The following is a 14,971-nucleotide window of genomic DNA, read 5'->3' on the forward strand; positions in this document are numbered from 1 at the left end:
AGTAATCGGACTAATAATCGACTAATCGCTTGTTTGTTGACGACCAAAAGAACGAGAGCCGATTGCAGTTAGTTGATGTAGCTGCATCCACAGAGGAGAGAGGAGAGAGAGAGGGAGAGAGGAGGAGAGAGACGTTCCTTCTCGCCATTGAAATGCACTTTACCCTGGTTTGCTTTTTTTTTGCCTCTGCTGTCACTTTTTCTCTCGCTCTGCTGCAGCGCCGATGGAACGGACAGATTACGTGGGGTACCGAAGGAGCAGAAAAATATAATCATATTAGTATATATAAAATAAAACACCTTCTCCCGACCGACTGTCACCGGCGAGGAAGATTTGGTCTAGCCGAGGGAGGGAAGCCGAGGTTGGGCTCAGCGGGGAAAGAAAAACACAACATTGCCGAAAAGGCAGCGAGGGCGTTCTGTCCCTTCCTTTTTTTCCCCCCTCTCTCCCCTTCCGCACGCTCCTCACCCCATCAACCTCAACCTTTCACCAGCAGACGGAGGGGGGGTTACTGCCGGACACACAATGAATGGGCTGTGCTGGAAATCTGGAGGTCTTGTGATAGGGAGTGCAGCCCTGCGAAAGGCAGCGTATGCCCGTGGACGGCGGTCGGGGGATGAAATGTGTCGTGTTTTTGCAGGAGCCGGGGAAGGGAGAAGGGGAGGGAGAGAGAGGAGAGGGAGGGCCGGTTAGGTCTTTTCGGCCGGGCCCTGTCGTTTCGTTGCTGTGCCGATGCCGGTGCGTGGCGCAGTTCCCATGAGATCGGTGTGACGGTGGCAGCCAGGGTCGAAGCAGGGAAAACCACACAAAACGCACTCTTTGTTTCTCACTCCGCCATTCTGCAAACCACACTATAACTCGTTAAAGAGGAGTCTCTTTTGGCCGGTGTAAAACCAGTCGTTATTTACAACGGGGACCTAAAAGTGCTACGCTTTTCTTTGGCTCGGAGAACTCCACAAGGGTCTGAGGCCTGAACCAGGACCTGAGTCATGGCTGGGGGGCCCAAAGAGAGGCCGCACAACAGATCTGGATAAGCTTTATTGGCCTAGAGTCTTGAGGCCTTTGAGGACAATTAGGATTAGATTGATCTTTAATCTAAAACAGTAAGGCAAGCCTATAAATTGTTGTCCTAGAAGTAAAGCTGCTCAACTAATCCACATTTTTTGATCACGACTTTCGTCATTTTGGGCCAAACGATCTCAAAACTAAATAAAATCGGGCGGAAACGGTCGTATTACAGTTCTGCGTATTTCCGTCGCCACTGCACACGAGTCATGCGCTCGGTTTACTCGCCGTTCCCGACCGTGAAGTTTCTCGGGAGCGCCGTAACTGTTGCGTTTGCGTTCGCGGCACTCGCTGCGGTCGTCTCTCGTCACGTTGTTTGCTTCCTTGAACAGGGTAACGCAGGAGACTTGACGAATGTTTACGGCGGGAAAGGAAAGTGTCCACTGAGCGACTTTTCCTTAAAGTGTTTCTGACAAATGGTCAATAGCAGCACGTTTCTGAAGTTTAAAGAATAATCGTGATTATGATTTCTTTTATTTTATCTCTTTGGGAGCACGAAAGTTAGATATCATATTAGAAACTTCTGAGTGACTTTATTTCTAAAAAGTAACAGATTAAACGACTTGTTCAGACCACCAGGGACCAAATATATTGTCGTTAACTCCCATGAATGCTGCTCAGAGTAACGCAGAGTCAGTTTAACTTTCACTCTTTCTGTTCCTGTAGTATCTAAACACCAGAATAGTTTGTTTGACCGTCTTACTCACTCTTTCTCTCCGGGTCTCTGGATTAGTGTGTTCCTGTAATTTATGTAAATATATAAATAGTTTCAGCCTGTAAATATTTGAATAGACTCTCCCTTTGTAGATTATTTTACTTAATAATAATAATAATAATAATAATAATGATGCATTTGCACTGCAGATTAAGAACTTGTTAAACATCCAACTCTTAGAAACAAACAAGAAATGGTAACTAAAATAGTTCCTTGTAAACCTTTTAGGTGTTTTTATGCAAATATGATTAAATGCTGGTGGTAAAATAACTGATAATCCTCAGCTGCAATCTGTTTAGCACCGTCCTAGTAAAGTGTTAATTAATTAATATCAATTCCACAAGGTAAACCCGCTGTTTGTCTCCCATTCACTGTAGGTGGCGACGAGTAGGCGGTGAAGTAAACCAGACCCACGACGAGCAGAGAAAAGGTTGAAACGTTCGAACGCAGCGTCGTGTTAAAGGGGCGACTGTCTCCGATGGCCGCGGTCAGTGTCGGGGAATGAATTACATGTTTTCTGATTTCAAAGAGGCTTACTGTCGGCGCTGCCAAGTTGGAGAACATCCAGGGAGAGAGCTGAGCAAAAAGCGGCCATTCATAGTTTGAACAAACTGGAGATATAATCCGACGTTCCTAGTTTTAAAATTAACTCTTCATCTCTCCGACTGTACACATCCGTCGCGGTAATCTACAAGCAGAAGATGTTTTGTGTGCTCGCACGCAGTGACACCTCCAACAGAGACGTACCGACTTCTCCTGTGTCACAGGTCTGTTTATAGACGAGGAAAGTCGAGGCCGAGCACTGCTAATCCCACGATGGTACGCTGGACTGCTGTAGTAGTACACTTTCTTTAAAAACATGACCTAGATGTATCAGGTTTTGCTCACACGGACAGATTTCTCGAGTTAGACCGATGTGGCAGGTTTCCCAAAATAATCCGCCTTTTCATTTTAATATCGGATATCAGCGAGTCCGTGTCCTCACCGCCAACTGTCCTGAAGAAAGTCTCATCAACCTGCGTCTCAGTTGAGATCAGAGATAAAACACAGAATTGAATTTCCACTCAGAGTCATTGTCATTATTTATAGGTCAAGGCTTTATCCACTGGAAGAATACCAAACATTTACTCCCATGGCAAGACAAAGGGTTTCTGCTATTCATATTTGGGTCAAGAAGTCCAAAACTGGTTCATTTTTCCGGAACAAGACGAAGGGAACAAGTGGAGTCTTGCATAAAGTAACCCCAGTGTTGAAAGGGAAGTGCGACGTAGACCTACAGTGTGTTAGAGAACTGAACCAATGACCGTAAGTGCTCCAGTCCTTATGAAAACCAATGCTGCTTTCAGAAGCTATAAATATCCAGAGACGATAGCATTAAAAGATACCACACAAGCAATAAAACGAGAGTGTACAGCCGCACTAGCAGCTCTTTTTCAGCTGGCCTGGAAAACCTGGAAATTCACAGGCTACTTTTCCAGTCGTGGAAAAACACCTGGGAATTGATTAAAACGACCGAATATCCTGGAAATAATCTGTGTTGTCCTGAAACTGTGTAACTGTATTTGAGCTCTGTGTAAAACCTTGGGTTGGAGGAAGACTGTAGTAAACTGTAGTCGAATCACCGGAGATGCTGCAGGAGAAATCTGCTGTCGTGAGCAAGCGAACGTGTCCCATAATCGCTGACCGCCTTCCTGTAATAAACCCGAGTCACTCGTCATGAATAAAACCGAGGCGAATGTGTCAATAATAGGCCGACTGGTAAATTATATGACCGTTAGTGAGAAAGTGCTGTCCTGTACTGAAGCGTAGAAAGAGTGGGAATCCGGAGATCGCTAAACATTGATTTAATAAGGTTCATAAATGTCTTTATATGACTTATTCTCTCTCTCTTTCTTTCTCTTTCTCTTTCTCTTCCTCAGACTGGTGTCCTCCATCCATGCCATCATGGCAACCACGGCGGGAGTCATCATTGTGTCATCCTGCCGGGGAAACATCATTAGTGACAGGTAAAGCACCTCCGAACCTCCTGATCAGCGGTCCACGTCAGACGGTTGAGTTTAGACATGAGATAAAAAAATAAAGATGTTTTTAGACGTTCAGGGCCAAGAACTGGAGATGGACTGTAACTTTAACGGGATCCAAGATGCTTTCCAGTTCAGAAAGGTTCAGCTTTTTGCAAATGTAGGGGAAGCTTCCAGGATGTCGTTTAAAAAGTCTTTATTCGTCAGGACTTATCAAATTAGAAAATCACCACTGGGTCTTCCTTCAGGACGAGTCCAGAGGCTTTCCTCATTCCTACCGTTGACCAGCTTGACTTCCAGAGCACCTTGCACCTGGATTTTAACACTAAATAACTGTGAGCCCCCGGTATTTTCCCTGTTCCCTTTATGCAAAATATCCTCTGATGTATGGTAGCAACATCCTGGCAACAAGCACATTTGTTTTCATAACTTCTTGAAAAGGAAAAACTGCTGTTTTCCACTTTCAACTACCTAAAAACACTCAGTCTTCCCATATCTTTATGATATAATGCAGCCTTAACAAACTATAAACCACTCGAATTTAAAAGAAAATGCATAGAGGCACATTACTCTGAAATTGAACTCGTAAGTATGTAAATTACAGGTTTAAAGCACACATCCGCAAGCTTCAGGCTTCGTGAGAGACGAGGAACTGCCTGCCTCTTTGTGTCTGTATGTGTAAACGCACTGTTAGCTTTGTGCTGACTCCTCGGCCTGCTTTCATCGCAGTTCAGTGTCAGGTTTCTTTTAAAAACCTGTCTGCTGACTTGTTCCTCTGGGAGAGCCACTTAAGGTTGGTGCAATTCACATGTTCCCACATTACCGCACAGGTTTGTTGCTGTATATGCTGCTGAACTGCACTTTCTGGTGTGAATTTGAATTGAAATAAAGATTTGAAGTGTTTGTAGTCTCAACAAGGTTTATCTGTGTACTTACACCAGAGCTGCAACAGTTAGTCGATGAATTGACTAGAACAGTCTACCTGCTGAATTAGAGAGCGCACTAATTAATGTTTTATAGTTTATAGTACTTATTGAAGCACTGTACTGATGACATTAGGCACTACTTTGTTATAACCAACCCAGGAAGGACGGATGAAAATTAGCAGCACATTTACATTGAAATGTAAATTGCTGACGTGTCCTGGAAAACCTGGGAAACTAGAGACTAGTATTCCAGTCATGGAAACACCTGGGAATTGGTTAGAATTCCCAAATATCCTGGAAGTAATCTGTGTTGTCCTGGGAAATCTTAATTGTGTTTTAGTCTGCCAAATTAATGTTCTGGTAAGAGTAATGTAGTCACTTTGAAATAGTAAACGCAGGTGTTAATTACACTAAATGGAACAGAGCCTTAATGTTTGTGTTTATTTACCATTTCAGGTCAAAATAGCTGCTGTGAAAAAGTCTAAAAAAACATCCTGGAAGACATTTTCTCCAGAAGAGTGGGAAATATAAATAAATAAATACATTGATTAGTTGTCAGCTATTAAATTAATCAACTAACCTCTTTGATTATCACTTTAAGTCGTATTTTCAGAAATTCTCTGATGTTTTTTCACCACTTTCCGGCATTTAACGCACCAAACGACTAATAGATTAATTGATGAAACGATTAATCGATAGTGAAAATAATCGCCCCCGTTAATCCCACTGAGTCAGCGGCCAGACACGGGCAGGCCCAGTTTCAGGCTGCTAATCTCGGCCGCCCCTCCCCTCCACCCGCAGGGTTTAATTCCCCCACAACGCTGCTCAGTTCTGCTGTCCTGTGACGTGCACAAGGCCTGGAGATTATCAGACACATGCTCCAGAGTCAGACCCATGAATACCCTAATGCTCCGGCCCAATCTGTCACTTCATTTAGCCTTCATTGCCTCAGTTGCAGTAACTTTGCACAACCTCCCGATACTGAGGAAATGGTATTAAAGGGTTATACCGCAGAGGGAGCAGGCTTCATTGTATTTACCCCGACACACGGATGTTTTCAGCTAAACTGACGAATACCCAGTTGGTATAATCCTTTTTAAAGGATGTTTTTACTTCATTCCCGTCAGTTATATTAACATTTTATTCACCGGGGTAATGACTGAGAACTGGGAACGCAGCAACGTCACAACAAAGAAATCAGACGGGACAAAAAACACGAGTCGACAGATTTTAAACCTCACTGTTTACAGACCAAACCTGCTGCTTCAGGTTTGACCCACTGTGCTTGCTGTAGAATCATACTTTAAATACAAACCTCATACAAAAAATAATTCCCTCAAGTTTTAGACCTTCTTTAACCTTTTGAGCTTCATATTTTTTATTTTATTTTTTTATTTGTTTGGCTCTAGTAACTTGCACCGCAGGTATTTCTTACGGCAAAAACACACACAGACATTGCGTAAAAAGCACCGAATAGCCGCCTGTGATTTGATTCGTCGTGATGGGTACGGTGGACAGTGAGGGTCACATTGGTGGCGGGTGTTAATGTCGGACCATGTGCACCATAGATGGGCCAATGGACACTTTTTAAAGGATCCCTAATGTGTACAATATATAATTTCTGCTGCTTGGTGCTCGCTCACATCAAAACGGTAACAAAAGACGAAGTTTGGGATCATGGGAGTTAAAAATAACAACAATAATATCATGTAAAGAATAAACAATGAGTTCAAATAAATGCATTTACAGACTCGTGTAGCCGTCGTTCGACCCCGAGCTGTTTGTTGTGCCTTACTGCTCTTAATCTCCATTCGCTGACCTTAAGAGCTGAAGAATCCAGCAGAGGTCAGAGGTCAGTGGCTCAGCTCTGCCCTGCAGCTTTGCTCCACTCTGTCCACATAATTAACCATCAGTGAAATGTGCGCTCATTAGAGTGCTGCAGCCGCCCAAGTTGTTTATTATACTGTACTTATATAAGGCTGCCTTAAAGCCGCCGCACGCACCGGTTACCCTCTACTCGCTCTGAATACTGAAATAAAACTACATAATCATTTACTCTTTATTGACTGTGAGACGGCCTTTTGTCCTGCTCACCTGTTACGTAAGAGGTCTAATAATTTATTATTATTCTGGTCAAAAGTTTTCCCACTTAAAACTGAGATTATGATTTCTTTTATCCTTCCATATTGTCTTCATGTAAACAACAAACACTGATAATTACTGGACTTTTTCTTATCTTATATGCTAAATAAAACCTTATTGAACAATCAGTCTCCGGCTCTTCAGAGCTGAACAAATATTTCCTGAGTGTGTAATTAAAAATAGATTTAAAATAATAATTCGCAGCTCACCTCTGCCCCAGAAGTCTGAGGCCTCGTCCATTTACGAGGGGAGATTGCTTTCATAATAGATGATCCCTTGTTATGCAAACCATTTTTTTTTTTTTCCACCTCTAAACTCCAGCAGGTCAGAGCCTGATTCGGTCCTGTGTGATCCTCAAGGAGACCGCAGCCTGTTCACCGTGAAGTTATTACCGATAAAAGAAACGAGGCCATCAGTGGTACGATTCCACAGTTCAGCTCTACATGTGTTAATGTGTAACGTTAGAGCAACACGGCGTAAGAAACAGCAGCAGGAGGGCATTGAGTGTTAAATGTTGTTTTTTAATGTTTAACGTTGTAGTACAAATTTACAGTCCTACTTTTGTGTTAAAATTTGCCACCCAAAGTAGTAAAGAACTTTTAGTCTGAGGAACTAAAAGGTTCCTTCAGCCCGTTGTCTGGATTTTCACTGTGATATAAAGACCCGCCGTCTTCTGTAACTCCTCGTTGATGAATGAATAAAAAACAAACCAGTGAGTGGGTGCAGATATCCATCGCTGCGATCCGCAACCCTAAAGTCCTTATCCTTTTAGTTCCCGTATTCGGCACTAGGGGACTTTTTAGGGGGTAAAACAGTGTCCTTGTCCTGCGGTGGAAACACTGAGTTCCTCCAAAGGTTCCTCGGGGAACGTTCCTGTGGTTGGGATCTGGCTGATGTCCACACAGCAGTGTTTTCATCGCTGTGTTTCTACAATTCTGACACATTTTCGTCCCTAAAAAGCTTTTTCTTTCACCGCACGCGAGTTGTATCTACATCGATGTCCTTCCCAGCTCTCGTTATGTGCTGATACCGCTCACGGAGACTTTGGTGCTGCTTGTTTGGATGCATTGAAGACGAGACAGAATCAATCGAGAAAACAATCTTAATACGATTTAATACAATTTTGAGTAACGTAATGTTTCTTTCTCCCTCAGGCACTGGCTGGCCACCTACTTCGTCATCTGGTACGGTGTGCCCTACATGACATACGACCTCTTCGCCATGTACCTCAGTCACTACCACCGCTTCCGCGTCAAGGGCCACGAGGACTACAAGCAGCATTCGCTGAGGACCGTAAACTCCTTCGTCCGTAGAGAGTTCCTGCTGGTGTTGCATCACATCGCCCTGCTCACTATCCTGCTGCCTGTCACACTGGTGAGGAGGGAGGGAGGGAGGGAGGGAGACAGATGAGGGAGGGAGGCAGCGTTGATGAGGTCTTGTTGTCAGTAGTCGAGGCCAGGCATTAAAAACTGAGTGTAACGCACTGGTAGTGATGGATCACCAGCTGCTGGTAGGACTCACCGTCCTGCAGTGCTGGTGCTAAAACGATTAACATCACAGATCACAATCCACACAGGGATTACTAACTGTTTACTACAACTCTTACGGATCTCACAGTGACACCAGACACATTTCAGTTGTTGTTGCTACTGTAGAATACACACATTTCAGTTGGATGGATTTATTTATTTATCTATCTGCTACTTTGCGGCCAACAGATTTTCGTTTTGAAATGAGAAACTCAAAACTGGGAAACAACCATTTATAAATAGTAAATCCTTTTTTAAATGGGAAAAACACCTAAAATAACCTGTTTTTCTTTTTCTTCTGTTCCCGATTTCTGGTTTTCCCATTTCATAACGAAAATCCGTTGGCCGCAAAGTACGCTGACCCCGGGGCAATTAAAATGCCACTTCAGGCTAACGAACGTAGAGAAACTCACTTGTTTTTCCGGACTTGATGATCTGGTTTCCTTTTCTTCTCTGTTGAGAGCTCGCAAGAAAGTGTTGGCAGGTAAAGACACTGTTTGTAAACAGATTTGGTTTGGTTTGGTGTCGTTAGAGGGTGTGGGGCGAACTCCTGGTATGTAGCGCGCGGTTTCCTGCAAGTTACAGCACGGAGGGCGAAACAGACGCGTCAGGTTTACTAAAAACAAGATGCAGTGACACAACAAGAGCCGACAGCATCTCGCTTACACCCGAGAGGATCTTTGTTGTTTTTTGATTTGATTGTTAGTAAATAAAAACATTGTACAGAAGTAAAAGTTGACTTTCGACAAGTAAAAAAAGCCCAGTTAACGTTGAACCTGCTGTATTTAGCAGATGCAGTGAAGCATTTCGCTTATTCGAGGAATTTTAGAGCTGAAATTATTAGTTGTTACTCAATTAGTCGATCAGAAACCGTCTGTAATCGATTCATTGTGAGTTTTTCTTTTCTTTGATTGTAAACCGAATATCTTTTGGCCTGTTGGTCGGACCAAACTAGGGATTTTTATGTCAACAGTAAACAACTGTAAAGGCTGTTATTCACCTTTTATCCTGATATATTTTTGAGCGTGTTAGTTAAAGGGATTATACTGGTGAACTCCTGAACATTATTTGGATTTTTTTACACATTTATACCTTCTCGGGCTGCCATTGATTTCTGTTTATGTCAGTGTAATCAGCTCAGAGAGAGTTGAAACTCACTTCTGATAATAATACTGTAATCTTCTACTACTGTCCACTGCCAGTAATGCATCATTAGTAATGTATCTGTAATGTAGCGCATTGTTTCCCAATCAATCCTCGCTTCAAGCTGCATTATCTCCTAATGATTACTTAAGTGGCCACAAAAAAAAAAAACCCAGACATGAAGCTCACTGTCATTGACGACCAGTGGAGTCATTGCAGGGGGAAAGACTATATGTTCGGCTGTAATATCAAATGTAAATAATAATATAAAGTGCTAATCCAGCTGATATTATCTGTTATTTTGTGTACAGTACCTCACAACCAGATCATCTCAACAACACCGAACCTTCAGAGCGAACTGGCTGGGACACACAGTGCATGACTTCCAGTTTACAAGCTCACTCAAAGACCGCTAAAGCCACAGAAAACAATCACGACGGGATAAAAAAAAAACAAATCAGCTGCGGAGCTATTAAACAGAGCACAATACTTGGAACCGACTTGTTCAGTTCAAAGTAATAACAAAATGTCCGGGCTTCAAGGGAGTAAATGGCAGGAAAGAGAGAACAGTAAGCCAGTAATTATTGATTAATTTCCTCCAACAAATGGCAGCAAATGATTCTTAATTGTTTTCTGGTTTTCACGTCCTTGAATTGTAAGAGTTGCAAATGGACAGACGCAGTGAGAATGGACAGGAAGAGAGGATGAAAAGGCGCTGGTTGTTTTTCTGCCGAGATACGGAGGAGAAAAACCGAAGCCAGGCATCGTACGTGAACGCATCAAAGCACGGAAAGAGAGGTTTGAACGGATGAAGGTACAGATGTTAAGCAAGGTGGGAAAAAAAAGGGAGGAAGCTGCGGATTTTACTCCAGGTACGACCGACAAATTGAAAAACCCACTGAACTGTTAAACCGTGAGTTCGCCGCTAACAGTTTGAACAGTTTTAATAGTCTCTCCATGTTCTGATTAATGAGATTTACCCTCCAGGATAGTGTATTTTATCCCACACGTGATTTTCGGTCGTTCAGTCGCTCGCAGACTGTCCTCAACCTGCCAATAGAGTATTTATATCCCAAAGAGTTTACAGAACATAGTCACTCTTTCCAAGTCTTATTCCAGGTTAGCAGGCCAGGTGCAGTGGAAACCCGGCCCTTTTGTTAGTTGCAGTCGGTGGCGAGATCACATTACCCTACATTATTCAGCTCCAGCTGCAGTCATCCTCTCTTTTCTGTAAAACTCAACAACCCCTCCCTCCGTCCCTCCTCTTCCCTTCCGTCACTCATCGGCTTTATGTCGCTCTGGCTCGCCGACACGAGCCGGTAGAGTTATCCAGCGAGCCATTAAAGGACATTGAGCCTTTAGGTGTAGATTATGTTAATTAATTGCTGTTTCAACAATAGGCTCTTTTTCTTTTTTTTTGACATGACGCAGCAGAAAGAGACGACTGTTATTGATTGCTTTAATTGATAGCTGCGTTCCATTTAGATGTGCCAGGTGTTGCTCTTTCTCTAGTCTGGTTTACTCAGATACCAAAATGAAGTTAAATATCAGTTATACAGGATAAAAAATAACTTCCAGCTGCTTTTTTCTACTCTGAAGAGTCATAATGTTTATTGTATGAGCTTAAAGCAAAAGGTAGGTGATAATAATAGGAAAGGTTGGCGAGTTTTGAGCTACGTACCAGCCCCTAAATTATAGTCACGAGTAGGGAAGAACCGATTGAATAAAGCACTGGTATTGGATAATCGATACCGAGTTTAAGTATCGTAATCTGTACCAGGAAAGAAGAGTTGAACTGGTGCATCCCCGGTCACAAGGTTTGGTGCACGACCAAGCAAATACGATTGCGGCCAAAACGTTTGTCACTGGTCTTTCGGCTCAACCTTACAGAGAAGATCAGGGGCCCCAAGCGTCCTGGAAAACCTGGATATTTAGAGACTAGTTTCCAGTCATGGAAAAGCACGGAGAATGACATATTATCCTGAAAACAATCTGTGTTGTCCTGGAAAATTTGAATTCTATTTAAGCCTGTGCTGTGGTCAAATGAATGATACCGGTAGAGGAAAGCTGCGGTCAGTAGATCCTTTACACAAAGGCCATTTTGATATTAAATATTAGGGCAAACGCAGGTTGTTACCGATGATACTAATGAAGGTTACGTCCCATTTAGGTCAAACAGCCAGGGGGGATGTTGGCTCGCTGGAAAGGCTCTGCTGCACTAAACGCAACACAACCTTAATAATTAATATCATTGGTAGCACCTGTGTTCACCCTTCTTTGGTTTATGGAAAAAGGTCGATGATGACCATCGTTTCTGAACAAGTGCTGTCCTGTATCGTCAAGAAAAGGTCCTGGAAAAGTAGGAATCCTATAAGATGAGGAGCTCAGAGTTGAGATTGGTCGGGCTTCAGATCTGGGTGCCTCTTGTGAAGATATTCTGGTTAAGTCCAACTAGGAGGAGACCTCGATGCAGACCTCACACTGATCTGGGAACGCCTCAGAAAACCCCAGAAGGAGCTCAGGGAGAGCTGGGCTGTGACTGCAAGAAGTATGTCTGGATTACTGTAATTAGTTTTAATAATGGCGCCAGGAGTTGCATGAACATCGAGTGATACATGAGATTGGTTTGATGCTCTTGTCAACCTTTCAGCCAGTGGCTAACCAAGATTTTAATGTTTTAATGCGTCTAATTTGCACACAGGCTAATGAACGTAGTAGAACATTCAAATAAACCCTCGACAGATGGCGAGCATCAGACTCTAGTAACCACAAATATACATTTTGTTCTCAGTTGCTGCAGGCAAACTAGAGGATCGAGTGGTGCATCAGAATAGTGAGCTGTGGCAGCATATTTACAAAGACGTATCGGACACGTCGCATTACACTTGAGAATAAAAACTGTGCGTCACATCCATAAGAAACTCAACAGCTGTGAGTGTTTAATAAAGATTCGGTAAAGCTTGAATTGTGCCTCACGCAACATCTCAAACAGACGTGGACAAAGGGAACACGCCCGTGGCAGCTGGGGGTGAGATGATAGGTAGGTAGGTAGTTTGGCGCGGTGTTGAGTTCCCCGCTGCGGTCTTAGTCATTCTTTCATGGGCAGATGGCAAAGCCACGTCTGAATCCGCTCATGCTTTATTCATCGTCAGCACACAGCGAGCGAGGCTATGAGACAGCGCTCGTCTTTTGTCTGGAGTCTCTTTATTCATCCGGACTGACTCACCTTTTCTAGGATGGCCTGTCCAACAGCACAGCGCTCTGCCACTGGTCAATATTTGAAAGCTCTCTTCATTACTTATGTACAGGACATCGCTCTCGCCTCTCGCTGCCATCTTACCATCTAGATGTTGTGGTAGAATAAGATATCCGGCTTCTTGTGGTGGTGGCATTGAAAAACGGAGAGATTATCTCACCGGTATCGGACCTCTGGGTGTCGGTCTTAAACTGAATCCACATAAATGAAGTTCAGGAGTTAAAAATGCTCAGTTTTTGCAGCACAAATTATTATTATTTTACTGAAAATAACTATTAAAATCATGATGATGTGACATTTTTTGGGGGCTCTGTTCCAAACAAAGTACTCGGTACATCTGTGCACGGAGAGTAGAGTGCAGTGTGGTTGACTATTGGAAGTATTTATTAGAAAATAAAGTGAAATATACACATTTAGTTTCAGATCCTGATAAGTCTGAATTTCTGGACCACATAGCAGGCGGTCCTCCACAGCCTGTAAAGTTGGGAAATTCCACACGACCCCGTCAAGTATTTGTACTACCAGTGACGAGCCGGAGTGTAGAGGATGTTATCCCAACATGAAAACATGAATGGCTCTCGTTAGCAGCCTTGAAATGTTAAGTTAAATTCAGATTATATGCATATACGTACCAGCGATGTGACGATACATCGAACTCACGATTCGATAAAATTCACAGTAGGATTTTCTGGTTATCTTTAACATTCCTGATATGTGCCAACAACCTGGCAAATTATTGAAACATGAGTTGAAGAGAAACATGAGTTGATTGGGGCTTGTTTTACAGATGGTTGAGTTTGAATAAAGGTGAGTTAACAAGTTAATTAAGATGGTTTTAGTTGGGGAAAAGAAAGAAAGTTGATTTCAGAAGATGTTTTTAGATACTTTCTTTTTCTTCCTGGACATTTTGTGAGTTTATTTAGTTTATTAAAGCTTTGTGTAACCCTAACCCCAGCAGCCGTTGTCACACTACTACCTGCGTTTGTACCAAACCTGTACACAGATCAGATGTTCTCACTGACAGCAGCAGGGCAGACAAGAAGAACCATTTTGGAGTGAAAACAATATGCCGGCTTTGTTTCAGTGACATCTGTCAGGTGCACAAAGTCTCTAAGCTGGTCGCTGTTGATTGATACCTGAAGAGAGGTTGTCCAAGTCCCGTCTACAACAGATCCACACGGACCTCCTCTCTCAACAGATATTACACAAAACACTACAGGACGCCTTTATAGCAACCCTAAGTACGAGTTTTACAGTCACATTGTGGACAAAGCGAGTGTTTTTACGCCCTGGAGGTTCTATAGGATGATCTGCTCATATTTAAACATAAAGATGAACATTAAACATTTGCTAAAAGCACCAAGTGTGTGTTGGAAACCTGATATTTCACCATGTTTTTTTTTTTACAGCCTCTCCGAGCATATTTCCAGTGAGACTGTCCCAGAAATTGTCCTTGAATGTCAGCTGTGTTTTTTTTCTCCCATGCTTATGTTTGTTTGCTCACTCTGTGTGTGCTCTGTTTGTCTGTTCCTCAGTTCTTTAGAAGGGACCAGGGGGATTTCTTCATCGGCTGCTTGTTTCTAACAGAGCTCAGCACACCCTTCGTCTCCCTGGGGAAGATACTTATTCAGGTGAGACGGCCTGAACACGCACACCAGACGCAGACTGAGAGGTCATGCATCTGTCATGTGCTGTATGTTGTCCCTTTTTTTTTTAATCTAAAATCTCCAAAGATAAAGGTTCTGAGGCTGCAACCATTACTGCGTCAGGTAGGTCAAGTACCATATAGACAAGTCGGTCAATCATTTGCTAAACAGTCAGTTATTGTCCAAGGCCCCTCAAGCTTTCTCCATATGCCCAAACAGTATGCACGGGGCTTTAGTAAGAGTAATTCAGAGTAGTAGAAAGAGTTTCGAGGGTCTTTTTATAGCTGTTTGTCAACTCAAATTAAATATATTTAAAGTTTAGATTATTATTTAAGATCTAAACTTTAAAGACCTGAATGTAAGCTTTATTCACAAATCAACTCATAAAACAGTGAGAAGAAAAGAGGCCTATTAAGTATTTATGATGGTTAAAAGGTTTAAAAAATACACGATTGTATAAAAAGATCCTACAAATATCAGGAAAACTCGTCTCTTATTCGATATTCAGAAGAAATAATCTGCTCAAAA

General features: G+C 42.7%; 1 protein-coding gene across 1 annotated transcript in view; it reads left to right on the forward strand.

Moving 5' to 3' along the window:
* Positions 1 to 3,699: 3,699 nt before the first annotated feature.
* The window catches only part of LOC118331291 (ceramide synthase-like), a gene marked incomplete at its 5' end in the record, with an annotated part of 16,204 nt that continues 4,932 nt past the window's right edge, over positions 3,700 to 14,971 (forward strand). Inside the window, 3 exon segments of the mRNA XM_035666107.1 lie at positions 3,700 to 3,786; positions 8,024 to 8,243; positions 14,333 to 14,428. Coding sequence (XP_035522000.1) covers positions 3,700 to 3,786; positions 8,024 to 8,243; positions 14,333 to 14,428 — 403 coding nt within the window.

This window comes from Morone saxatilis, unplaced genomic scaffold (genome assembly GCF_004916995.1).
Source record: "Morone saxatilis isolate NCDOM2014 unplaced genomic scaffold, NCSU_SB_2.0 Contig20, whole genome shotgun sequence".
Taxonomy (NCBI): Eukaryota; Metazoa; Chordata; class Actinopteri; family Moronidae; genus Morone; species Morone saxatilis.